The sequence below is a fragment of the Hemicordylus capensis genome, chromosome 2 (genome assembly GCF_027244095.1).
Source record: "Hemicordylus capensis ecotype Gifberg chromosome 2, rHemCap1.1.pri, whole genome shotgun sequence".
NCBI lineage: Eukaryota > Metazoa > Chordata > Lepidosauria > Squamata > Cordylidae > Hemicordylus > Hemicordylus capensis.
The window spans coordinates 246,319,023-246,346,858 of NC_069658.1; the positions used below are offsets into that span (position 1 = coordinate 246,319,023).

General features: G+C 47.8%; 1 protein-coding gene and 1 long non-coding RNA gene across 2 annotated transcripts; one reads left to right on the plus strand and one right to left on the minus strand.

Moving 5' to 3' along the window:
• On the plus strand, positions 1-27,706 carry LOC128342707 (E3 ubiquitin-protein ligase TRIM7-like). The gene is made up of 7 exons (XM_053290454.1): positions 1-467; positions 5,819-5,914; positions 11,029-11,259; positions 14,057-14,079; positions 18,535-18,659; positions 21,970-22,002; positions 26,118-27,706. Exons 1-7 carry the CDS (start codon positions 45-47, stop codon positions 26,633-26,635), a joined length of 1,449 nt encoding a protein of 482 aa, XP_053146429.1. The 5' UTR covers positions 1-44; the 3' UTR covers positions 26,636-27,706.
• Positions 25,336-26,789, minus strand: LOC128342719 (uncharacterized). The gene is made up of 2 exons (XR_008315128.1): positions 26,623-26,789; positions 25,336-26,342 (listed from the first exon to the last, which is right to left on the minus strand). It is a non-coding gene; the product is annotated as an uncharacterized LOC128342719 (long non-coding RNA).
• Positions 27,707-27,836: the final 130 nt, after the last annotated feature.

Here is a 27,836-nt window from a genome sequence, read left to right on the forward strand (position 1 = left end):
ACGAAAGTAAAACCTGGGATGTTTTCAGTCAGTGTGAGGCAGCCATGGCAGCTCCGGGTGCGGTCAGGGATCTCTGTGAGGAAGCCACTTGCTCCGTCTGTCTGGAGTATTTCAAGGACCCCGTGACCATCGTGGAGTGTGGGCACAATTTCTGCCGAGCCTGCCTGACCCAGTGCTGCGGGGAGCCGGACACAGAGGCTTTCTGCCCTCAGTGTAGAGAAACTGTTCAGCAAAGCAAGTTCATCCCAAATCGGCAACTGAAAAGTGTTGTAGAGATAGCCAAGAAACTCAGTCTTCAGGGAGGAAACAAGACCGAAGGAGAGGAGAGAGTCTGTGAGAAACACCGAGAGCCCCTGAAACTCTTCTGCAAAGACCACGAAAGCTCCATCTGTGTGGTGTGTGATAGATCCAAGGAGCATGAAAACCACAAGGTGATTCCTCTGGAAGAGGCTTACGAAGAGTACAAGGTAGGAAATCGCTGTGAACGGGGTTTTGTGGTGTGCGAAAAACATGTTATTGTTCAGTTCTCCCCAGCAAGTGATTAGAAGTCACCTGGTCTTTCCTTTCCTTTCTTCTTCTTTCTCTTGGCTGAAGTCTGCTCATCTGCAGCTGAAACCCAGGCATGAAGTCTCTATTTGGCCCCCCACCCCAAACAGGCAGCAGCCCTCTTGGCTGGACTGTGACAAGCCAGCTGCATCTCTCGGTCTGGCTAGTGAGCCTGAAGTTTCCTGCAATATGGTGACCCAAAACAACCAAGATTTTGAGAGCCCCAGAAGGTACAAAGGGTGTATATGATCATTGTGCAAGAGCACAAGACAAAGTACATGGAAAAATATCTGTGTGTGTCCCTCTGGAGAAGAAACCATGGAAAGCACAGTGCATGCTGTGAGAGGAGAAAAGCTGTTCAGTGAGAAATGGGTGTTTGTGTCTCAGTACTACTGTTTCAATATTGGTCAAAAACTTATAAAACATTTATAATCTTCCAATACTGTTTTATGCATTTTATGTAATTTGCATCATTTGGGGGAGGGGCTCCTAAGTTCCTTGTCAGGGCTGGAGGGCTTAGGACATGAATAGCCGCATGAGAGGCAGACAGTTGATAGGTGCTATTTATGAATACAAATACTATGCATATTTATATACTGCTTTTCAACAAAAGGTTCCCAAAGTGGTTTACATAGACATAAAATAGAAGGGCTCCCTGTCCCCAAAGGGCTCACAATCTAAAAAAGGAAACCTAAGATAGACATCAGTAACAGCCACTGGAGGGATGCCGTGCTGGGGATGGATAGGGCCAATTGCTCTCCCCCTGCTCAATAAAGAGAATCACCACTTTCAAAAGGAGCCTCCTTGCTCAGTTAGCAGGGATGATTTAATTTGTACCTCAGTTCTTTAATTTGTGCCCATTTGTCTGAGCTATAATATTCTGTACCTGAACTTGGGGATGGGTTGGGAGAAATACTGGCTGATGTCGTGCCCAGCTTGCTTCCCCTCACTTGTGAATGTGGAAAACTGTTTCTTTGCTCCTCAGCTGTGTGCAATGGCTGCTCTGCTGTTCCTGAAATTGGTGATGATGGCCAGTAGTGGCCCAACAGTGACTGTGCACCCCTTAGCAGCAGGCAGGGAAGAGGAAGGAGAAAGAGGGGCCTGTTCAGTGACTGGGAAGCAGCACAGACATGCCCCTCTTGGATGGGTGGCCTGCTGTGCAGTATGTCAGCCACTGCTTCTTTGTGTCTTTTCTATCTCAGAGGCTGGAAATGTCTTTGGCCTCATGATTTCAAGGGGATTTGGGAACTTGACTCACTTGGGACTAGTTCTCCTAATCATTTTCAGATATCAGGGTTAGCTCTGGGGGTTGGGCCTGCGTTGGATCACACAATTCCCCTCCCTGCTTGGAACATTGCCAGTTCTGCCCACACAGTCAACCTCTTTGGCTTGCTGCCAGCTCTGTGAGGTTGCCGCAGGGCATGACCCCTCCCCAATGGCTTCCTAGGCGCTGGATGCCCTCCCAACAGCCATTCCCCTGCTAACAGCTAGAGGGCAGCACCAATCCCACGCAGTGTTCCCTCTATAAGGGATTCCCAGATGTTGACTACAACTCCCATAACTCCCAAGCAAAAACCATTGCACCTGGGTATTCTGGGAGTTGTAGTCAACAGCATCTGGATATCCCTGTAAGAGGGAACACTGGTCCCACTCCCCTTGGCCCCGATGGAGGACCGGGCAAGCACAGCAGCTCCAAACACACTTGGGTGCCTTCGGCAAAGTCCAGAGCACTTTGAAACCGATTGGGCCACCTAGAAAAGCGGGGAGCCAGGAAAGCAAGTGGCACGTACTGTCACTCCTTCCCTGCTATGGGGCAGTTGGCAGGGCTGCACTCCAGTTGACCTGCCCTTCACCACAGCAGGAATGGGTAGGCAGAGGTAGGCACACTGTCCAGGACAGGATGCACAGGCTGGCTTTTCAATCATACTGCCCTGTCCAAAACCCATGTTGGAATAGGCAGATCCATGGAGCTTGGGGCATCCAGCGGGGCTGTTCTTATGTTCTTCTTGGCTTCAAAAGGGGCTTAGAGAAATTCATGGAGGACAGGTCTCTCTGGCTACTAGTCTGGTGGCTGTGGACCACCTTCAGCCTCAGAGGCAAGATCCCTCTCAATAACAATCGCAGGGGAGCAACAGCAGGTGAGCAGGCATGTCCTCACCTCTTGCCTGAGGGCTTTCCAGAGGCATCTGGTGAGGCGCTGTGTGAAGCAGGATGCAGGACTAGAGAGGCCTTGGGCCTGATCCAGCAGGGCTGTCCTTATCCGGACCGTGACCATTCCTGGCACACACACTGGGACACCAACATCAGCCACCCTTTGCAGCTGTTGATCAAGGGAGGGGAGATCAGGGAGGGGCTCTTCCCCCTCTCCACCTGCTGGGACAGAGGAAGCTCTTGCTCTTTGGCCGGGTTAGCAGGCAGGGGAGCCCTTGGGAATGAATGGTTGCTCCCCAGTCCCTGCCCTGGCCACATGAACTGTTTCCTCTGCATCCCTACCTTCCTATCTGAGCTCAATTTTTGGAGGAGGTTTCAGCCTCTCAACAGACATCTAATGGCGCAGCGGGGAAATGGCTAGACTAGCAAGCCAGAGGTTGCCGGTTCGAATCCCTGCTGGTATGTTTCCCAGATGATGGGAAACTCCTCTATCAGGCAGCAGCAATATAGGAAGATACTGAAAGGCATCATCACAAACTGCACGGGAGATAACAATGGTCAACCCCTCCTGTATTCTACCAAAGACAACCACAGGGCTCTGTGTTCGCCAGGAGTCGACACCGATTCAATGGCACACTTGACTTGAATTTCCGTCTCTCAGGCAGGAGTGCACAACACAAATGTTCCAGGGGGCCAGAAACAACGATGAGGATGTATCGGGTGGGGTGGGGGGCACTTTAAGTCACTTTTCAGTGCACTGATTATTTCAGTAAAATTAATTATAAAGATAAATATTAAAGCAATTACTAGTTAGTTGTGTCCTTCCCTCCCCCCATGGGCTGCATTCAACCAAAAATAGTGGACATAAAATAAGCCCTGTCCTTGCTCAGGTGCTTGTGTGTGACACCTTTCCAGCCCCACACAAATGCCAAATTTCGGGGCTCCTGCTGGCTACCTGGGCCATCAAAAATGTCCCCGTGGGCCAAATCCGGCTCCCGGGCCTTATGTTCTGCAGGGCTGCTCTCAGGTGAGAATGGAGAAGGTTCCAAGTTCTCTCCCTGGCAGCATCTCCAAGAAAGGACTGAGAGAGACTCCTGCCTACAGCCTTGGAGAAGCCGCTGCCAGTCTGTGTTGGCAATACTGAGCTAGATGGACCAATGGTCTGACTCGGTAGAAGGCAGCTTCCCATGTTTCCCTCCCCACTCACCACAGCCCCTGAATCACCTGCTGCCAGAAGCCACTGCCTCATTATACAGCCAACCAACCTGCTCAAGCCATTCCAAGTAACAAAGGATCTGAGAAGCAGGGCTGTCCTGGGCTTTGGTCTCTTTTGCAGGCTGTATACTCAATGACTGACATCCTGACTGTATGGCTCAGTAGTACCATTCAGCGCAGCGGGGAAATGCTTGATTAACAAGCAGAAGATTGCCCGTTCGAATCCCCACTGGTACTATATCGGGCGGCAGCAATATAGGAAGATGCTGAAAGGCATCATCTCACACTGTGTGGGAGGGCAATGGTAAGCCCCTCCTGTATTCTACCAAAGACAACCACAGAGCTCTGTGTTTGCCAGGAGTCGATACTGACTCAATGGCACACTTTACTTGACTTTCAGCCTCTCAGGTGAGAGAATGAAACTTGAGGCTGAGACTGAAAACAGCTCTTTTTGGCAGAGGTTGATGCAGCCAAGAATCTCTGGACTGTCTGCACATCCACCAGTTTTCTCTCTGTGTTTTGCAATGGGGTAGATGGAGTTCTGGCAGAGATCTGTGCAGCGGAGATCTCTGGAGGGAGGTTAGCAAGGCCCTTTCTCTCTGAGTGTTCTGGGTGGATTGTTTCAGGATTAGTGATCTGTGCAGCCAAGAATCCCTGGCTGGTTTCGCTCTCCAGGTTTTTCAAGGGGTAGGACTGTACAGTTGGCTGGTTCTGAGGTTGGGTTCCTTGAATTGAATGGAAGGAAGAAAAGATGTGAAGAGGTTCAGGAATGATTATGTGTTGAAGGGGAATGAAAAGAAAATCTTCCTCAGGATCACCTTGATGGTTTTTCCTATGGTTGTGGACTTAGAGAAAGAAACCTTTTTCTGTTGGATCCTGCTGCTGGTTCTTTCTCTTACAAATTGGAAGGGAAACCACCCTGGATACTTGGAAGTTTCTGATTGCTAGTCTTGGCCCAGCTGCAGACAAATCTCCATCTAAGGAGTTTTGTATGTTAATCACTGAGGGGGAGGAATCCTTCCTGGACCAGATACTGCTGTTTCTTAGTTTAACAGTCAAATTTAGAGATGAGTTAGGAAATTAGCTCCCCTGCTGAGCAAAGAGGCCCTCTTTTAAAGTGGTGATTCTCTTTATTGAGCAGGGGCAGGGGGAGAGCAATTGGCCCTATCCATCCCCAGCACAGCATCCCTCCAGTGGCTGTTTCCAGGGTCTATCTTATGTTTCTTTTTAGATTGTGAGCCCTTTGGGGACAGGGAGCCATCTCATTTATTTAAATCTATGTCAACCGCTTTGGGAACTTTTGTTGAAAAGCAGTATATCCATATTTGTCGTCGTAGTAGAAAGGCATTCCAATATCTACGTACCATCCCAGAAACTGCCAGTTCGATGACCCGGGATCTTCTCAGGTCAGTAGTTCAGACGTGTTCCCTTTTAGACAAAGGAGGTTTGCGAAGGATCTGGGCCTCTGACCTGCACGCACTCCAAACTTCCTTTTACACTGTACTTTTTCTTTAGCCATCTCTGGTAAATCTGGATCTTAGGTGCTGAGAAACTCCTGGGAATACTAAAGGGTGGAAAGAAGGGATCTGTCTGAAGCTTTGGACCCTGGATGTGGTGTTCCTCTCTGCCATCTCAGAGGGTCTGCAGCATGTACTTCAACTGTATCTGCTATGCATTATATGCCTTGACTGTTTTATAGGCATCAGTTTTTTTATTCCAATGGGATAACAATTCACAGGGGAACTGTTGGGGGAACCTTCCTGAAAAGCAATGCCAAGCACAGTGTTCAACCTTTTTCTTCGTGTTCACAGTTTTCCACAGTGTTCTGCCTTTTTCTTAGTTTTGATTCTTTCATATAGTAAATCTCCAAGGAGGAATCGAACGTGAACATTTGTTTTCTCTTCAGGATCAGATCTGCAGCCTTATAAAGACTTTGAGGAAGAAAGAGGAAAAAATGCTGGCGTATAAAGGAGACATAGAAAAGAAAAGCCAGGATCTGCTTGTAAGTGTCACTAGGAATGGGAAGTGGAAATCACACGAAACCATGTGTGGAGACATTGAGGCGGGTCTCCCGAATGGGAGAGCTAAGCCCACTCTCCCCGCAGACAATCAGCAAGCCCTGCCTGGGCGGGCGGAGAGACCCCCAAGCCAGGAGGCTGCTTTTTAGCCTCCCAGTCGGGGGTCTCCTTGTGAGTTGCCGCAGCACGGAGACGAGCCACGGCAGCACATGATCCATTAACCCCGGTTAGTGGAGCATTCACTTTGCTAACCTGGGCTAAGGAGAGGGCTTCTCAAGCGGGTTAGCCGCTAGTAAACCACCGGGCTCACCTGTGAGCCCGGTGGTTTACACAAGCAGCAAAAATCAGGCTAGGATCTCGTAGCCCGATTTTTGCTGGTCATGAGAATAGCCTCATTGCCTGACATTCTTGTTGAATTGACTAGAGGTAGTCCGATTGAAATTTAGGTCATAAGAACAGCCCTGCTGGATCAGGCCCAAGGATGCCCATCTAGTCGAGCATCCTGTTTCTCACAGTGGCCCACCAGATGCCGCTGGAAGCCACAGGTAGGAGTTGAGGGCGTGCCCTCTCTCCTGCCATTACTCCCCTGCAACTGGTTCTCAGGGCCATCCTGCCTTTGAAGCTGGAGGTGGCCCACAGCCCTCAAACTAGTAGCCATTGATGGACCTCTCCTCCATGAAGTTATCTAAACCCCTCTTAAAGCCATCCAGGTTGTTGGCTGTCATCACATCCTGTGGCAGAGAGTTCCACAAGTGGATCACGTGTTGTGTGAAAAAGTACTTCCGTTTGTTGGTCCTAGACCTCCTGGCAGTCAATTTCATGGAGTGACCCCTGGTTCTAGTGTTGTGTGAGAGGGAGAAGAATTTCTTTCTCTCCACTTTCTCCACACCATGAATGATTTTATAGACCTCTATCAGGTCTCCCCGCAGTCGTCTTTTTTCTAAACTAAAAAGCCTCAGGTGTTGTAGTCTTGCCTCATAAGAAAGGTGCTCTAGGCCCCTGATCATCTTGGTTGCCCTCTTCTGCACCTTTTCCAGTTCAACAATGTCCTTTTTAAGATGTGGTGACCAGAATTGTACGCAGTATTCCAAGTGTGGTCGCACCATAGTTTTGTATAAGGGCATTATAATATTAGCCGTTTTATTTTCAATCCCCTTTCTAATGATCCCTAGCATGAAATTGGCATTTTTCACAGCTGCCACACATTGAGTTGACACTTTCAACGAGCTGTCCACCACAACCCCAAGATCCCTCTCCTGGTCCGTCACCGACATCTCGGATCCCATCAGCATATACTTGAAGTTGGGGTTTTTCGTCCCAGTGTGCATCACTTTACACTTGCCAGCATTGAACTGCATTTGCCACTTTGTCGCCCACTTCCCCAGTTTGGAGAGATCCCTTTGGAACTCCTCACAATCCGTTTTGGATTTCACTACCCGAAAGAGTTTGGTATCATCTGCAAATCTGGCCACCTTGCTGCTTACCCCTGCTTCTAGATCATTGATGAATAAATTATAAAGCACCGGTCCCAGTACAGATCCCTGGGGGACCCCACTTCTTATTTCCCTCCATTTTGAAAACTCTCCATTTATACCTACCCTCTGTTTCCTGTCTTTCAACCAGTTAGCATTCCACACATGTACTTGTCCCCTTCTCCCATAACTGCTAAGTTTCCTCAGGAATCTTTGATGAGGAACTTTGTCAACAGCTTTTTGGAAGTCCAGGTATACTATGTCAACTGGATCACCTGGGTCCACACACTCGTTGACACCCTCAAAGAAGTCCAAAAGGTTGGTGAGGCAAGATTTACCTTTGCGGAAGCCATGCTGGCTCCCTCCCAGCAGGGCCTGTTCTTCTAGGTGCTTTACAATTTTATCCTTGAGGATGCTTTCCATCCATTTGCCTGGAACAGACGTTCGGCTAACTGGCCTGTAATTTCCCGGATCACCCCTGGATCCCTTTTTGAAAATCAGTGTTACATTTGCTACTCTCCAGTCCTCTGGTACAGAGCCCGATTTCAGGGATAAGTTGAGAATTTTAGCAAAGAGGTCGGCAATTTCACATTTGAGTTCTTTGAGGACTCTTGGATGGATGAGTCCTCAAGGACTCATCAAGGACCAAGTTACTCTAGGTCTTGTAGAGTAACTACTGAATAGTAAAGTAAAGTGTGCCATCAAGTCAATTTCGACTCCTGGCACCCACAAAGCCCTGTGGTTTTCTTTGGTAGAATACAGGAGGGGTTTACCATTGTCTCCTCCCACACAGTGTGAGATGATGCCTTTCAGCATCTTCCTATATCGCTGCTGCCCAGTATAGTACCAGTGTGGATTTGAACCAGCAACCTTCTGCTTGTTAGTCAAGCATCAAGTCTTTCCCCGCTGAGCTGAATGGTACTATGGAGCCATGCAGTCAGGATGTCAGCCATTGAGTATACAGCCTGCAAAAGAGACCAAAGCCCAGGACAGCCCTGCTTCTCGGATCCTTTGTTATTTGGAATGGCTTGAGCAGGTTGGCTGTATAATGAGGCAGTGGCTTCTGGCAGCAGGTGATTCAGGGGCTGTGGTGAGTGGGGAGGAAAACATGGGAAGCTGCCTTCTACCGAATCAGTCCATTGGTCCATTTTTACCTACACACAGACTGGCAGCGGCTTCTCCAAGGTTGCAGGCTGGAGTCTCTCTCAGCCCTTTTTTGGTGATTCCAGGGAGAGATCTTGGAACCTTCTGCTTATGAGCCTGCCAGGGCCCTCCACTCATCTCAGGCCCTGCTCATGGCCCCGCCACTAACAGATCCGGTTGGCGGGCAGTAGAGACAGGGCCTTTTCATTTGTGGCCTCTCGGCTTTGGAACGCCCTCCCTGAACAACTTCGCCATGCTCCCTCCCTCCCTCAGGCCCTCCTGCGCCTGGCCGCGGCTCCGTCAGGAGCTCCAGGAGTTGGGGAACGGGAGCACTGCTGTGTCCCCCCCCCCCGCTGAATCCCAGGAAGGCACAGTTCCTTCCTGCGGACCCCTCTCCCCCACACCCCAAGTGTGCCAGCTGCAGCTGCTGGATGACAAATTAGCAATAAAAATGGAGCACTCGTGCCATTAACCTCATTTAAGAGGAGGGTAGTTAGGTGGGCTAATGGCCAGAGGACCAATGGGCTCACCTGCATGGTTCTCATGACTGATCAAAACCGAGCGAAGGGAGCCCAGCCCGGTTTTGATCGCTTGTGTGAATAGCGTCATCTTTTAAATGAGGCTTTTTAATGGTTTGCTTGTTGCTTATATCTGGTAGGTTCTTTAGTTTTTATGATTCTCAGTTTTTAGCTTTTAAAAAACTTTTTATTTGAAACTTAAACAACAACCATAATTCTTGTTGGAAGTGAAGGACTATGCGCTGACTCTTGTCTCAATGATATAGGAGGACAGACTAGTGAGTCAGAGGGCTAGAGGGTCAAGACATTGGTCATCCCTTCTCTACTGCTCTGACAGTATCCCTTTGATATGTAGATTGCTACTCTTAGGGACTTCCTTCCTTTCCCCTCTCTTCCCTTCCTTCTACCTTGCAACATGCAAGGTCCTCTCCCCTGCACCATGTGTGCAGAGATGCAGAATCCATCTACATCCAGCTAGCTAGACAGATTAGAGATCCCATCTCCTTACTTTCCTATCTAGAATGGAGTTCTCTAATATACAGGTGAAACTCGGAAAATTAGAATATCGTGCAAAAGTCCATTAATTTCAGTAATGCAAATTAAAAGGTGAAACGGATATATGAGACAGACACATTACATGCAAAGCAAGATAAGTCAAGCCTTAATTTGTTATAATTGTGATGATCATGGCGTACAGCTCATGAAAACCCCAAATCCACAATCTCAGAAAATTAGAATATTACATGGAACCAAGAAGACAAGGATTGAAGAATAGAACAATATCGAACCTCTGAAAAGTATAAGCATGCATATGTATTCAGTACTTGGTTTGGGCCCCTTTTGCAGCAATTACTGCCTCAGTGCAGCGTGGCATGGATGCTATCAGCCTGTGGCACTGATGAGGTATTATGGAAGACCAGGATGCTTCATTAGCGGCCTTCAGCAATTCTGCATTGTTTGGTCTCATGTCTCTCATCCTTCTCTTGGCAATGCCCCATAGATTCTCTATGGGGTCAGGTCAGGAGAGTTTGCTGGCCAGTCAAGCACAGTATACTGTATACTTTTCAGAGGTCCGATATTGTTCTTTTCTTCAATCCTTGTCTTCTTGGTTCCATGTAATATTCTAATTTTCTGAGATTGTGGATTTGGGGGTTTTCATGAGCTGTACGCCATGATCATCACAATTATAACAAATTAAGGCTTGACTTATCTCGGTTTGCATGTAATGCGTCTGTCTCATATATCAGTTTCACCTTTTAATTTGCATTACTGAAATTAATGGACTTTTGCACGATATTCTAATTTTCCGAGTTTCACCTGTATACCATTTATACTGATTTGAAAATATGAACTGGCTCCAAGTTACATTACTCTCAGCATACACGCATGCCTAACTAAATCCGCTGTGTTGTGCCTCTGTGCACTCTGCTATAATGATAAGAGGTTTCTCTTCTCATAGATAATTCCCGACAATTCTGATTGTGGTTTTAGCCAAATTATCAATTTATACTTGGGTTTTTAACTGTTTAACTTAATTTGGTTAATTTCATTAGTCTTATTTTGCATTGTATCTATTTTATAAATGTTGTGAGCCGCACCAAGCAGTAGTTTACTGTATGGGTGGGGTAGAAATATTTTAAATAAATAAAAATAAATCAATAAGTCCCTCAGCACAACTTGGAAGAAGTAGTAAACAGGAAGGATTCAGGGTGAGTTTTCTGCTATCCCAGGCTATTTGCACAAGTTCAGGTTGCCCGATGGAGTTATTTTGGTCCCTCTAAGGCTTGTCTGACTTCTGGCTCCAAACGACTGTCTCTGGAACAGTTTCACTCAGGGTCAAGGCTAAATTTCAAAAGGGAGTTAGGCTCGCTTGCACCATTCTCATACATCGCTTTCTGACACTGCAAAGATTGACGGTATTCCTGACATCACTTGTTCTCTCCTCTTAAAATGTGCTTGTTCCAGGAGCAAACAAAAGCAGACAAGCAGAAGACGAGGGCTGAGTTCAGACAACTGCACCAGTTTCTGGAGGAGCAAGAGAAACGTTTGCTGGCCCAGATGGAGGAGCTGGAGAAAGAGATTGCGATCAAAAGGGATGCGCACCTGGCCACAGTCTCCAAGGAGCTCTCCTCCTTGGCAAGTTTCATTCAAGAGATGGAGGAGAAACGTCAGCAGCCAGCGAGTGAACTTCTGCAGGTGAGGCCTGGTCCATGCATGCCCTAGCAGGAGGCAGGAGAACCTGGATGGGGGAGAATGCGAGGCACCACTTCAGACTGCAGGGCAGGGATTCCATTTCGGAATTCTCTTCCACATGAAACATGGAATGGGAAGATGACAACTTGCACATCGGAGAAAGAGGTCCTAGCCTAGCCCTCCCCTCTAGGAATGTGCACGAACCAGTATGGCTAGTTCAGGGGGGAGGGTTGCCTTTAAGGAGCAGGGAGGGTGCTCTCCCCTCTTCCCGCCGCCTTGTTTCCGCTGCCGGCTGGCGTGGGGCAGCCTCATACCCTCTTGCCATACCCTCAGTGTCAGACCGGTGTGTGTGCATAATTAACCTATGGAATTCTCTGCCACAAGATGTGGTGACAGCCTACAACCTAGATGACTTTAAGAGGGGTTTGGATAAATTCATGGAGGAGAGGTCTATCAACGGCTACTACTCTGAGGGCTATAGGCCACCTCCAGCCGCAGAGGCAGGATGCCTCTGAATACCTATTGCAGGGGAGTAACAGGAGGAGAGGGGGCATGACCTCAGCTCTTGCCTGTGGCTTCCCGGAGGCATCTGGTGGGCCACTGTGTGAAACAGGGCGCTGGACTAGATGGGCCTTGGGCCTGATTCAGCAGGTCTGTTCTTATGTTCCCATTTTAATTTGCTACATGTGCAACTTCAGCTAAAGACAGTAGCAGAAACACCACGGACTCCTGTCCAGGGTAAGGCTACATCCAAACCTTTCCACAATTCCTTCACCTGTACAAGCAGTGAGGGAGTCTCGTTTATGGTGTTGATAACTGGGTTTCTTATGTTCAGGAACACCCAGGAGTCCTGTCTTTGGACCACTGTGAGCTACAGGATTCCCTTTCATGGCATTTCCTGCCATTTTCATCTCTCTGCTAATGCATGCTTTTCTCAAGTCTCCCAATAAAAGACTGTTGCCATCATGCTCTGCTTGTGGGCTTCTGGAAGCTAATCTGGCTGCTCATGGTTGGCAGCAATCAGGAGGCTGGACTGGAAGGTCTGATCTCTCAGGGCTCTTCTTTTGTACTCTTGCAGGGCTGAAATCTCTTCTCCTCCTCCTCATACTTCTTTATTTGTTTATTTTTAAGATCTTCACTGAATTTATCTTCCTGACTGCTCACAATGGATTTAGTTGGAGAAACATATAAAATGTCTGGATGGTGCATAATATGGACAGGCCACATCTTGTGGTAGCAAGCATGAAGTGTCCCCTTTGCTAAGCAGGGTCTGCCCTGGTTTGCATTGGAATGGGTGATTACATGTGGGAGCACTGTAAGAGATGGGGATCTCTTAGGGGATGGGGCCACCCTGGGAAGAGCACCTGCCTGCTTCCATGCAGAAGGTTCCAAGTTCCCTCCCTGGCTGCATCTCCAAGATAGGGCTGAGAGAGACTCCTGCCTGCAGCCTTGGAGAAGCAACTGCCAGTCTGTGTTGGCGATACTGAGCTAGATGGACCAATGGTCTGACTCGGTAGAAGGCAGCTTCCCATATTTTCCTCACCACAGCCCCTGAATCACCTGCTGCCAGAAGTCTCACCACACGTGTCCTGTTTAGGGCCCAATATTTTAAGAATACCATTGATAGACTGGAAGAGATTCAGAGGTTTGCAACCCAGATGATGAGGGGTCTGGAAACCAAGTCCTGTGAGGAATGGTGGAAGGACCTGGGTATGCTTAGCCTGGAGAAGAGAAGAGAGAAAAAGACAAGACAAAGGGGAGACAGGATAGACGTCTTTGACTATCTGAAGGGTGCTCTCATAGAAGAAGGAGTGGGCTTGTTCTGTTGCTCCTCATTGAGGGCAGGACTAGAACCAATGTGTTGCAATGACAAAAACAGATCGGAACTAGACAAGAGGCAGAATTTCCTCACTCTAAGAGCTCTTTGACTATGGAACAGTCTGCCTCATGCAAAGGCGAGATGGCCACTGCCAGGGAGACTTGAGCAGATTCCATCACTGAGCAGGAGGTGGGCCTAGAAGGCCTCCGAGGTGCCTGGCAGCTCTCACATGCCCTGCTTCTATGCTGCGGACTGGACAGTGATGGCTCCAGGCCCCTCCATCACTCAGTAGCTTCCCATCTCCTCTGACCCCCAGCAGAACTGCTGCTAACTGAGCAAAGAGGCACCTTTGAAAAGTGGCAATTCTCTCTTTATTTTGCAGGGGGAGAGCAACTGGCCCTCTCCAGCCCCAGCACAGCATCCCTCCAGTGGCTGTTGCTGGTGTCTGTCTTATGTTGCTTTTTTAAGATTGTGAGCCCTTTGGGGACAGGGAGCCATTCATTTATTTATATCTATTTATTTATTTATATCTGTGCAAACCGCTTAACGGGACTTCTGTTGAAAACTGGAATGTAAATATTTGTCATATTCGTAACCGCCAGTTGCAAAGTTCCCCAATCCCTGGTTGTACAGCCTGGGTATTTCCTTTTGTGAAAGCTGGACACGGACAGAGGCTCCTCCCCAATGGGACAAGCCACAAAGGGCCTCTTAGAATCCTCCCCTGATCTACTTCCGTTTCTAACTTCCACCTCTGTACCTTGGTTGCTGCTTTGACATCTGGAGGGAGCAGGAGGAGGAAGTGACAGACCTCCTTCCCTTGGTCTCCAGAGGGAGTGGCTCTGGCTTCTAAGAAGGAGATGGCTCTATTAACTGAAGTCTATAAGAAGAGCTTTGCTGGATCAGGCCAAGCTTCCTATTTCCTAAGCTCTCTGATGACATCACTAACTGAGTTCTTTCTTCTTTCTCTTCCCCCCACTCTAGGATGTTAGAAGGACCTTGGAGAGGTAAGTGGAACCCACTCATTTCCCTTACAGCTTCATGATGCTAGGCAGGGTCTAGATAGTATGTGACGAACCATTTCGGTCGTCACATAACCCGTCGGGCTCTGCGATTTGATTGGGCTGGTGGAATTTCCCCTTCCCAATAGTGCAATCTTGACTAATAGAGAATTCTGTTCCTGCATGGTTAACAGAAGCTCTTCAAAAGGCCAACTATCGGAGAAACTAAATTCTACATTTATTTCCAAGTGTAGCATTTATTTAAAATCACAGTTGATCTAGAGATTTGAGCAATGGTCTGTGATCTGTGCCCTACAACACGGAACACTTGATAGGCCATGTGGTGTAGTGAGACCTTGTCAGCAAGCGGAACAATATCCTGCCCGTAGCCAGAGCTGCGGTATTCATCAAATGGGCTTGGCGGAGGTTCAGTGGGGCATGCTACACATGGTTGCTCCAAAAGTAGCCTTATAGTGAATTTAATTACACTTCAACTTGCCCCAATTCAAATGGGGATTCCAATAAACTTTTTTAAAATAATTTACATTTATATCCCGCTCTTACTCCAAGGAGCCCAGAGCGGTGTACTACATACTTGAGTTTCTCCTCACAACAACCCTGTGAAGTAGGTTAGGCTGAGAGAGAAGTGACTGGCCCAGAGTCACCCAGCTATTATCATGGCTTAATGGGAATTTGAACTCGGGTCTCCCCGGTCCTAGTCCAGCACTCTAACCACTACACCACGCTGGCTCTTTCCCATCTGTTTCCCATCCCAACTTTCCCATCTTTTCTCAATGCCACACATCACTGATGATCACTTGAGAGGCTGCTTGCTGTGGTGCACAGCAAAAAGTTGATGTGGTCTGTTTGGTGAGTCGCTGATCTTGTGGAAGTAAACAGGGCCCCCCTCCGCAATTATAAAGGAATGAGGTACATCAAAACGATGTCCTGTGCACAAATGAAAAGACAGCATAAAACCCGGCAGAAGAGTGGCACCCGCAATTCTAACACAGGGTTTTTTTGTTGGGGGGGGGGGTTGGGGGGAAGGTCTGTGCCTGGTTTTGCAAGTCATCGCTCTAGCAAATGGCTCCTTCAAAATAATTTTTAAAAAATGGAAATGGAAAATAATTTTCATGGGTGAAATAAAAAGTTTCAGAAATGCACACGACGCATGCACAGTAGGTGAGAAAAGGAATGGCAGCCTGCCTCCTCTTGAGAGCCACTGGCCATAAGGGACCAGAGAAAGACCCGGGAGCAGGCGGTATGAATGGGGCAGGGTTAAAGTTTGGAAGGAATGGAGAGAAACTGCATCAAGGCAGCCCTATGCGAACGGCCCTCAGGTTTCTTCGAATTACTTTTATTTTGCTTATATGCGGGTAATATATGACCTCATAACTTGCCCTACTTGACCCCACTTAATCCTGCAGTAAAGCCTGCCATCTGGGAAAGGCCCCTATCTCTCCAGTGACACCTAGAGAAAGGAAATATCTGGTGTGATGTCATGGAGCTCAAAAGCTCCATGTCCCACTCAAGATGTGGGTCATAATATAGATACAGCAGCTTGGGGAAAATTATGGAAAACTGATTTAAAGTTCACTGCATGTTATACTTTAAAAGAAAATTATTATAAGATGATGTACAGGTGGTATTTGACACCAAAAAAAAATAGCATTAATGTATAAAAATGTTCCAAACAAATGTTGGAAATGTGGACAATGTGAAGGAACCTTTTTTCATGCAGGAAGGCAAAGGCCTTTTGGGATATGAAAATTTTTAAAATGTCATTTCCTAAGAGGCCAGAATCCTTCCTGCTGGGAATAACGCAAGGATAGTTCTCCAGAAGAAACTTAACATTTTTTATGTATGCAACCACGGCAGCTAGAATAGTATATGTGCAGAAATGGAAAGATAATAAAATGCCCTCAAAAGAAGATTGGTTGATACAAATTTTGGAATATGCTGAGATGGCAAAACCTACAGCACTTATAAGGGATGAAAACTTGGAATGTTTCAAAGAAGATTGGGAACCATTCTTACTTTACTTAAAGAACTATTTTTCCAATATGGTTTTCAGCAGGGTTTGAAATTTAGTAACAACAGCAGGTTGGGTAGGGTAAAATCGAGTTTGCAATGTGGAGTATATATGTTTTGAATTATTATAGCAATGGTAGATATGTATAGCTAATATGAACCATGCAGACTGGTAAGCGGGAAGTCAATATTTACTTAATTAAATGCAATTGGTTTGTTAAGATATTAACAATCTGTGCATTCCTGTCTCTTTTGAGGAGGTTTGTTTTTGCAGCCCCAGACCTTCTGAAGGACAGGCTTGGCTTGTGATTACTGCCCTGTTTCACCTGTGCCTTCTCTCTCAGTGCTTGACTTGTTTGTTTCACCTGTCCCCAAGGACAGGGTTGTCTGTTGTTAGTTCTCTCTTTTATTGGGTTGTGCCAGGCCTTCTGTTGTCATGTGTTTGGGCTCTCTTGGGCAGAATGATGCCAGGTGTGTGTCCAGTAGCTCAGGGGCAGCTATTACTGTCCTGGTGGGGAATAGAAGAATTGGCGTTGGCAGAGCAGCTGGCCATTACAGGGGAAGGGTAACCAGTAATTTAGTAACTGTTTCCACTTCCGGCTGTCTTGTCAGCTCTCTGGCCTCGGGGAGCTGTTCCAACTTCCCACAGAACCTAGTCTTGCTCCTTTGCAATGCCAGGTCGGTTCAGAATAAGACCGAAATCATCCATGACTTGATCATGGATGAGGGAGCCAACCTGGCTTGTATAACTGAGATCTGGATGGGGGAATCTAGTGGGCCAGTCTGGGCTCAGCTTCTTCCGCCGGGCTACTCTGTTGTGGAGCAGGCCAGGGGATGTGGGTGGGGGGTGGAGTGGCTGTGGTCCACAAGAATACCATCTCCCTTACCAGGGCCCCTGTGCGACATTTGACTTACATTGAGTGTGTTTTTCTAAGGCTGGCAACTAAGGATAGATTGGGGATTCTGTTGGTGTACCATCCACCCCACTGCCCAACTGACTCCCTAACTGAGCTGACGGAGTTGGTCTCTGAGTTGGTGTTGGAGTCACCCAGACTTTTGGTTCTGGGTGACTTCAATATCCATTGTGAGGCTGACTTGTCTGGTGCGGCTCAGGAGTTCATAGCGGCCATGACAACTATGGGCCTATCCCAACTAGTTTCAGGACCAACTCATGTTGCTGGCCACACACTTGATTTGGTCTTTTGTTCGGATCAGGGCGGTGTTCCGTGGGTGGGGGATCCTGTGGTCTCCCCATTGTCATGGACGTACCACAGGTACGCAGCTTGGGAGTGCTCTTGGATCCAGGCCTCACCATGGTATCTTAGGTGGAGGCTATGGCCAGGAGCACTTTCTATCAGCTTCGGCTGATTCAACAGCTGTGTCCATTCCTTGAAGAGAACGATCTCAAAACAGTGGTGCATCAGCTGGTAACCTCCAGGTTTGACTACTGCAATGCACTGTACATGGGGCTGCCTTTGTACGTAGTTTGGAAACTTCAGTTAGTCCAAAATGCGGCAGCCAGATTGGTCTCCGGGGTAACCCGGAGAGATCAAATTATGCCTGTCTTAAAACAGCTGCACTGGCTGCCAATGTGTTTCCGGGCGGTATACAATGTGCTGGTTATTACCTTAAAAACCCTGAACGGCTTGGGTCTGGGTTACCTCAGAGAGCACCTTCTTCGGTATGATCCCCATCGCTCGTTGAGGTCATCTGGAGAGGTCCGTCTCTGGTTGCCACCGGTACATCTGGTGGCAATTCGGAACCGGGCCTTTTCTGCAGCTGCTCCTGGTCTATGGAATGCACTCCCGGCAGATATCCGCAGTTTAGGCTCGCTGTCGGCCTTTAAGAGAGCCCTAAAAACCTATTTATTTGGCCTGACCTTCCAAGGCTTATAAAGTGTTGTTGTTTTTAAAAGTATTTTAATTAGTTTTAAATAGTTTTAATCATTTTTGAATTGTTTTTATATTGTTTTAGCATTGTTTTAATTGTGGTTTTATGTCTTTTAAAGTTATTGTACACTGCCCAGAGCCTCTGGATGGGGCGCTTTATAAATGTAATAAATAATAATAATAAATAATAAGATATTGTAAAAACCAATAAAATTTTAAATGCAAAAAAAAAGCTACATGTCCCTTGCAAAGAACAGCCATCAAGGAAGGGAAATGCTGAGCATGATGTCATATGATGTTTAGGAAAAGGAGAAATCACATGACTGCACACACACACGAGGAAATGTGAGGCTGCCACTAGTTTGGTTTGCAAATGCCTCACTTGTGGGGTGCCAGCAGCCATCATGAGGGACAATTCCCACCCCCAATCACCTCGATCACTTTTCTTTATCTCTCCTGTTTCATTGCCTTCCATTCATCTGCTGTGCTTGTAGATTCTAAATGGGATGGATGAAGCATGAATGTCTTTGCTCCCCACCAGGTGTGAGACGGAGAAAACATATGACAAGAAGAATCCAGTGGCTTTTCCTCCTGCCCTGAAGTGGAGGATCTGGGACTTCTCTGACATAAGCGCCTTTCTGGAGGGTGTCATGAAGCAGTTCCAAGGTAATGAGGAATGGCTTAAAGGAGAGATGACCAATGATATATCATCTCAGGGTGTGCTGGGTGGCGTGCTGCTGCCTGGAACAGCTTGCCGGTTCAGCTGGGACAGAGGTCAGCACCTTCTAATTTAGGGTTCAAGGTGCCTCTTGCTACCGTCCACCTGGGGGTGCCCTCACCGGCCACTACTGCCCTAGCAGGAGCCATGTTGCCCCAGAGCCCTAATACTTCCGAGTCCTGCCCCCACTCCAGAAGCACTCTGCAAGACTGGAAAGACACCCCTAATGATCTGATTGAGGTACCTAGAGCCATTTTTAAGAGACTGCTGTGGAATTAGGTCCATTTGTAGAGCTGTCATGATTTGTAATGTATCATGGCCGGCAGAAATCAAGGTGAACTGGCCCTGTGACAGGAGCAAGGCAGGGTCAACAGGCTAAGGTCCTGCTGCTTCTTCTGTCAAGAAGGAGCATGAATGGAGGTCCAACAAGCCAGAGTCAAGAGCCCGTAAGTCAGGTCTATGCAGGAGCTGTGCGAGTCACAGTCAAACCAGTGAGGGTTAAGATGCAGTAAGTGGGGTACAAGTAGAAGCAGGCGGGAGTCAAGGTCAAAGCAAGCCAAGGTCAAGCCAGTAAGCTGGGTCTACTTGGGAACTACTACAACTACTGTGTTGCTTCAGCAAAGTCCTGAAGCAGGCTGAGCCCTTTTAAAGGATCATGGATCCTGGCCATGCCCCTTTCTGTGGGGGGCTGGAGAGCTTAGAGGGCCTGTGCCCTATTCCTCAGACAGAAGCTGTGGTGAAGGTGAGGAGTCCCCCTCTCAGCAGGTGGATTGTCTGCGGAGTCCTTTGAGTCTGAGGACACCGTCCAGGGTGTATCCTCTCGTCCTTGTGGAGGGGGTGGATCTGGCACAGCTGGGACTTCCCATCCCAACTCATTCCCCCCACTGTCTCCTTCACCCCCTGGCTGAGATGTTTTGGGGCCCAGGGTTTCCTGTCCTGACTCATCCCCCAAACTGTCCACACCAACCCCTGGATGAGGGGCCTCAGAACTCAGGGTCATGATGCAAGTGAGATTTGTAGTGAAAAATGGCTTGAAGGGGATGTCATTAATTATATAACAATGACTACAAATACTTAGATACTGCTTTTCAACAAAAGTTTCCAAAGCAGTTCACATATAAATAAATAAATAAATGGCTCCCTGTCCCCAAAGGGCTTGCAATCTGAAAAGAAACATAAGATTGACACCATCAACACCCACTGGAGCGATGCTGCACTGAGGATGGATAGGGTCAGTTGCTCTCCCCCGCTAAATAAAGAGAATCACTTTTCTCAGTTAGCAGATCTAAATTATGATGTATTCTTACAAGATCCTTTCCTCAATCCCATGTTTTTAAACAATCCTTTAACCCTTTTATATGTGGAGATAAAAGGAAAAACCTGAAGGTGATCCAGCCAACCTCTTTGTTTTCCAGTGTTCTGGCCAATGAGTGAAAAGATCCTGTGGTAACTGGCAAGCCCAAGGTTTTATTGATCTAGTCAAGTGTTTTATAGAATTCTATTACTTCCCACATACAAGTCCACCTGTAGTTTCTTTCTACCAGCTCTGCACACTTCTATTGTTGTTTAACATCTACATGAAACTGCTGGGATTGATCATCAGGAGATTTGGTGCAGGGTGTTATCAATATGCTGATGACATCCAAATCTTTTTCTCCTTGTCAGCATCATCAGGAGAAGGCATAACCTCCCTAAATGCCTGACTGGTGGGGGTGCGCCCGAACCGGTCCGGAGGCCATTCTGGAGGCCTCCGAACCGGTCCGGTTCCGAGCCGGTCCAGCGGCTCGGCACGGAGGGGGTTGTAGCTTTAAGGGCGCGGGGGTAGTACTGCCGTGTGACGTGTAAGGAGCGCACGCGCGGCGGCGACAAATGCACACGCGCGCCAGAAGGGGCGCATGCGTGGAGTGTATTTTAGGTCTAGCAGGCTAACGACGGGGCCAGGGGCGGCAGGGAGGAACGCTGCCGCCCCAGAAACTTTTGCAAAAGTCACAGCACCGGAGGAGGAAGAGTGGTGGGGGGGGGGAAGTGCTACCCCCCCCCCCGCACTTAAAGCTACAAACACACACACACACACCCGTGCCCATCCGGACCGGTTTGGAGGCATGCACATCACTACTGACTGGAGGCAGTGATGGGCTGGATGAGAGGTAACAAGCTGAGCTGAAACCAGTTAAGACAGAGGTACTTAGTGTGTGGGGTCAGAACTCAGGAGATGATTTTGATCTGCCAGTTCTGGATGGGGTCACACTTCCCAGAAGGAGCAGATACGCAGTCTGGGGGTGCTTCTGGACACAAACCTCTCCCTGGTGTCCCAGGTTGAGGCAGTGGCCAGAGGTGCCTTTTATCGGCTTCGGCTGATATGCCAGTTGCGTCTGTTTCTTGAGATAAATGACCTCAGAACTGTAGTACTTATGCTGGTCACCTCTAGGCTGGATTACTGCAATGCGCTCTTTGTGGGGCTGCCTTTGTATGTAGTCCAGAAACTGCAGTTGGTCCAGAATGCGGCAGCCAGGTTGGTCTCTGGGTCATCTCGGAGAGACCTTATTGTTCAATCAATCAATCAATCAAATCCAATTAAAATATATTTTATTGAATACAGAGCAAGGTAGAGGTTATTGAAATATATGAACATGTAAGGCATTCCTCTATGACACAGAACACGCTAGATGGAATACGTGTCTGGGCACTAATGTTGATAAGATGGTTAGTGGATTGTCTTTGAGGCTTATAATGCTGGAACCTGTTTCCCCCCCCCCCAACTCACCTGAACTAAAGGGGCACCCGTGTGCTCTTTTGAAGGAGCATACAATTTAACCTTAACACTTCTATTCTCCTGCATGTGCAGTAAGTTAAAAAGTTCTAAATACTAAGTTATAACACCTTCATATATATGTTTCTCCAACGTGTATCCATCGCTAATCCCATGTGTGGCAGCTCTCACGAGAGTTTGCTAGCAGCTGCCTGGATAGCGCCAGGGACGGGGCGAGAAAATGGCGGAAGTGGCGGGCCGGGAGGGAATGTGCTGGCCGGGCTGGCCGGCAAGGGAAAGCAGACTGGGAGGGGGAGAATGGACTGGGGCAGAAGGGAGGGGGGGAAATGAAGATGGGGAGGAGAGACAGGGAGACTTTGGGGCTTGTTTCAGCTATTTCATGGCTATCTCGCCAGGAGTTCCAATGACCCAGCTACTCAAGGAAAGTGGATTTGTTATCAGCATGGTGATATGATGATGCTTAATATCTGTTCCCTTTGCTTCCCCAGACACTCTGGTATCTGGACTTCCACTGCAGAAAGGTAAATATGGAGAACCAATCAAGGCAGAAACGACCCCAGGTTTCAGAGGGCCCTCAGCTAATTGCCCTTGATGGGTCCCGTAGTACCAGTGGGGTGGGGCTCCAAGAATGACCAGCCACCTACAGACACAAAGGTTGTGGGCACAGATGGTCTTGGGGATCTGGAATGTGGCACATCAAATGGAGTCAATACAGGCATGAAGAGCAATATGGTAACCTTTATAATAGCAAAGATTGGGATTGGTTCTAAGTAGGAATCAATAGAAGCCAAATCGGTGAGTTTAGTGAAAGGCATGTGTCAGGCTCTCAGTCACACGCAGTATTTTATACTCCACAAAATGCTCAAGAAAAGGAATGTGCTCAACACACTGACCTGCAGATACTACATTTTGCATTGACAATCCTGCCAGTCCTGGCCATGCAGAGTGGGAGGGAGATTGGGCACTTGGATGCCACCTTCACCAGTCATGCTCAGCTGCCTGGTACAGCACAGGCCGGTGGCACAGCTACCAGACCACCCAGGACAGACTAAAGAGAATTTGGGGGCCCCAGAGTGTGTGGAGGCCATGAACCTCCACCTGGAAGTTGAGGGGTAAGAGCATCTCTGTCCAGGTCCCCTATAAGAACATAAGAACGGTCTTGCTAGATCAGGCCCAAGGCCCATCTAGTCCATCCTATTTCACACAGTGGCCCACCAGATGCCACTGGAAGCCTACAGGCAGGAGTTGAGGGCATGCCCTCTTTCCTGCTGTTACTCCCTGCAACTGGTACTTAGAGGCATCCTGCCTTTGAGGGTGAAGGTGGCCTATAGCCCTCTGACTAGTAGCTGTTGATAGACCTTTCTTCCTTGAAGTTATCTAAACCCCTTTTAAAGCCATCCAGGTTGTTGGCTGTCACCACATCTTGTGGCAGTGAATTCTACAAGTTGATTATGTGTTGTGTGAAAAAGTAACTCCGATTGTTGGTCGTAAATTTCCTGGCAATCAATTTCATGGGATGACCCCTAGTTCTAGTGTTACGTGAGAGGGAGAATTATTTCTCTCCATCCACTTTTTCCACACCATGCATGATTTTATAGACCTCTATCATGTCTCCCCACAGTCGTCTTTTTTTTAAATTAAATAGCCCCAGGTTTTGGAGCCTTGCCTCATAAGAAAGGTGCTCTAGGCCCCTGATCATCTTGGTTGCCCTCTTCTGCACCTTTTCCAGTTCTACAATGTCCTTTTTTAGTTGTGGTGACCAGAATTGTACGCAGTACTCCAGGTGTGTCCACACCATAGTTTTGTATAAGGGCATCATAATATTAGCAGTTTTATTTTCAATCCCCTTCCTAATGATCCCTAGCATGGAATTGGCCTTTTTCACAGCTGCCGCACATTGAGTTGACACTTTCAATGAGCTGTCCTCCATGATGCCAAGATCCCTCTCCTGGTCAGTCACCGACAGCTCAGATCCCATCAGTGTATACTTGAAATTGGGGTTTTTCGTCCCACTGTGCATCACTTTACACTTGCCAACACCGAACCACATTTGCCATTTTGTTGCCCACTCACCCAATTTGGAGAGATCCTTTTGGAGCTCCTCACAATCCATTTTGGATTTCACTAGCTGAAAGACTTTGGTATCATCTGCAAATCTGGCCACCTCACTGCTTACCCCTACTTCTAGATCATTGATGAATCAATGAAAAACCCTTCTACATAAACCTGCAAGGAGAGGCCATCTGAGGTTTGAACACTGTTAGAAGGCTGATGACATCCCACTCAATCTCACTATGCCATTCGATCCCAAGAAGGTGGTGGTCATTTCAATGGGTGCCTGGAGGAAGTGATGGTCTGAGACTTGTTCCAGACTAGACAGAGGTGCTTTTGATCAGTAGGAGAGCTGATGCAGGAAGAAGGGTTTAGCCTTTTTTGGACTGGAGAGCACTCCCTCTGCAAGAAGAGAGGCAATCTCTGGGGGTCATCCTGGACTTGGCTTTATTCCTGGATGCCCACCAGTCAGCTGTGACCACGATTGCCTGGCATGAGCCCTCTGGCACCTCATGTGCCTGGTGAGCAATCACTCACAGCCCTAGTCTCCCCCACACCTTCTTCCCACTCACCTGCTGAATCTCTTTACAGAGATTCTCCTGCAGCATCTCCCTGCAGAGGAGAGCTGGTCTTGTGGTAGCAAGCATGGATTGTCCCCTGAGCTAAGCAGGGTCTGCCCTGGTTGCATATAAATGGGAGACTTGATGTGTGAGCACTGTAAGATATTCCCCTCAGGGGATGGAGCCGCTCTGGGAAGAGCAGAAGGTTTCACGTTCTCTCCCTGGCTTCTCAAAAATAGTGCTGAGGGAGATTCCTGCCTGCATTTTGAAGAAGCCACTGCAAGTCTGTGAAGACAATACTGGGCTCAATAGACCAATGATCTGACTCAGTATATGGCAGCATCCTATGTTCCTATCTCCCTTGTAGCAGAGATGTGTGGAGTACTCCATGCAACCTTTTCCACCACCCAGATCTCTCCCCTTCCAAACACCCAATTTCCCTGCAACTCCCACCCAGCAGATCTGCACATTATTCTCCCATCATACCTCTCTCCCAGCTCCCAGATGGTATTGACCTTTTGCCCTGATAACCCAAATGACCACTAGGGGCATTAGGAGTAGAGATAGTCAGGGCCTACTTCTCTTTCCTGCTTTATCTCTGCTTCTATGACTCCTCCACCTTGATAGAAAATATTCGGGGACCTCCTGGGAGAGTGACCTCCTCCTCCTCCTTCTTCCCAGAACTTTGTCTGACGACCATGTAGGTAGCAGCTAGGGTTTAGGTCTTTCTTACTACCATGTACTTGTGAATAAAGTAGATTAGTGTAACCTTAAATCAGTCTTCATGCTTATTGTTTACAAGTTGTTGCCCCTGAGACATTGTTCGTTTTTGATGTAATGGGAGTGAGTTAGCACCTGAAATACTCTGCGCTCTCTCTCGTCCCGCCCACCCCAATATCTGTCTATCTCCTGCCCATAAACCCTAACAGGTTTGGGCACCCCAGGCTCAGGTTTTATATACTATGACTCTAACAAACCCCACCCAACCTAACCAAGTGCATAGCTTGGTCATAATCTGCAATGCGTTCCATGTGAGGCTGTCCTTTCAAAGTCTTTGGAAGCTGAAATTGCTGCAAAACGTGACGGCCAATCATATCAGGGGCATCTGGTCTGGAAGATATTAGGACTATCTTGCTCTCTTTTGCACTGAATGAAAGTTTGTTCTCAGGTCCATTCAAGGATCTGTCTAAAGCCCTAAACAACAAGAACCTGTCTTCATCTGAATCTATCCAACATAGCAACTACAACTACAAAGATTTATATACAGCTTTTCAACAAAAGTCAAAGCAGTTTACATAGAAAAAGGAACAAAAGTTGCTTCCCTGTCCCCAAAGGACTCACAGGCTAAAAAGAAACACCAAGTAGACACCAGCAGCCACCACTGATGCTGTCTGTGCTGGGGTTGGAGAGGGACAGTGGCTCCCCCCCACCCCCCATTCAGTACAAGAGAACCATCCCTTTCAATGGTGCCTCTTGGCTCCTTTAGCAGGGATCACTGCTAGTGAGTTCCTCGGCCTGGTCCGAAGTGTGGGGGGGACAAATTCTTGCCCTGGGCCCTCCAAGTCCTGAATAGACAGACACACGTAAGGGTATCTTATCATTTGCAAGCTTTGGAGCTGCCCTTCCTCCAAGAAGCACAGGCTAGTCTAAATTGTTTTTCCTTCTCCATTTTATTTCCACAACAATCCTGGGAGGCAGATGAGGGGGGTGGAGAATGTCTAGCTAAGAGTCATTCAGTCAGCTTCATGGCTGACCAGGGGAGGGTTTGAATCCAGATCTCCCCAGTCCTCCTCCAGCTCTCTATCCACTGCACCACATTGGCTCAGGGGATGTAATCCTATTCTCCCTTCCCAAGAAAGAAGAAGCCATTATTCTTGGAGGGTGGGCGTGATTGAGTTGGACTAAGAAAGGGCCTGTGGACCTTGGTCCCGAATCATTGAAGAACCTCGTAAGGCCCCTGACTTCCCTCCATCTCTCAGCTGACTCTGCTTCTGTTCCCTTCCTTTTCTTCTCCCCCTCAACAGCAAACGTCATTTTGGATCCAGACACAGCAAATCCCAGGCTCATCATGTCCGAGGATCCTAAAAGCCTGACATGTGGAGAAAAATATCAAGATCTGCCCCAGAATCCTGAGAGATTCGACTGCTGGCCTTGCGTGCTGGGATGTGAGGGATACTCAGCAGGCAGACATTCCTGGGAAGTGGCTGTGGGAGGTGAGGGAGACTGGGCTGTGGGGGTCGCCAGCAAGTCTGTGAAGAGAAAGGGCTGTTTTGAATTAGGTCCTGAGGAAGGGATCTGGGCTGTCGGGAAATTGGGAGGTCAATACAGGGCCTTCACCTCCCCTAAATGGACTCCTCTGTCCCTGTGTGGGGCGTTGAAGAGGGTCCGAGTGTCCCTGGATTGTGCTGGGCCGCGACTGACGTTTTCCGATGCTGATACAGCAGCCCCACTCTACGCTTTCTCAGGAGCCTCCTTCACCAGAGGGACCGTCTGCCCCTTCTTTCTTGTGTATAGAAATAGTCTCCTCACCCTCTCCCTCTGAGGCAGCCACGTGATCTTCCTCCCAGGCCCAGCTCGTTTTCTTCTCCAGACCAGGGCAATTAAGAAGAAATCAAAGCTTTTTAGACCAGGAGTCCCTTTTCTGGCTTCCTCTCCCTTCAACCAAAGCTGAAAATAGAAGTCTGATTTCTCCCCCCGCCCCCTTATCCAGAGTCCCCCCACTTTCCTCAGAAAATATTTCTTAAAGACACCGTAGTTCATTAATGGTTGTCAACACCACAGTTTAACTGCATGATGGAAGAAAAGAGGGATATAAAGGTGACCAGCAAAATAAATTACACTACAAACTCTTCTCAGAAAAGGCAAAACTCTGTCAATGGGTATCTCTCCAGTCCTGGTTCCCACCTCCCTGTTCTTCTCCCCTCAGGTCCCAAGATACCCTAACCCTGTTCAAATGTGGAAAAACCCACCACCCTTATTTATCATGGATCCCTGATCAGGAGGCTGATGTGACATTTCAGGCAGAATCCCTCTCTTCCCAAATCTCTGGCCCCAGCTGGTGCAGAATGCTGCAGTCAGAGTGCTGGCAGGGGCCGACTTTTTAGAGAATGTTTTTATGGTGGTGTTTAACTTAGATTGTAAGCACCTTGGGGCAAGGACTGACATCATATTTTTATGTTGTATGATTCATGTTGATGTTGCTTTTTAAAAATAAAATGCAGTGGTATTTTTCAATTGTGATGTTAACTCCTTGGGCATTTTACTGAAATGGAAAAACAAGAAATACAACTATATAAGTGCTAGAGAAAGTGATGGCCACTAGCTTAGATATCTTTAAAAATGAATGAGTCAAATTATTGCTGTTAGAGTGTTGCACTAGGACCAGGAAGACCCGAGTTTAAATCCCCATTCGTCCGTGAAGCTCACTGGGTGACTTGGGGCCAGTCATATATCTTTCAGCCTAACCTACCTCACAGGGTTGTTGTGAGGAGAAAAATAACCATGTACACCTCTCTGAGCTCTTCAGAGGAAGAGTGGGATATAAATGTAATTAATAAATAAATAAAATCAATAATACTATACATGTTTGTACAATAAAACCTCCATATATGAAGGCAGTCTATGCTTGAATACCAATTGCTGGGGGCCAATGTGGTAGAAAACAGTTGCAGTTGTGCCCTACATGAGGACATAAGAACAGCCCTGCTGGATCAGGCCCATCTATTCCAGCATCCTGTTTCGCA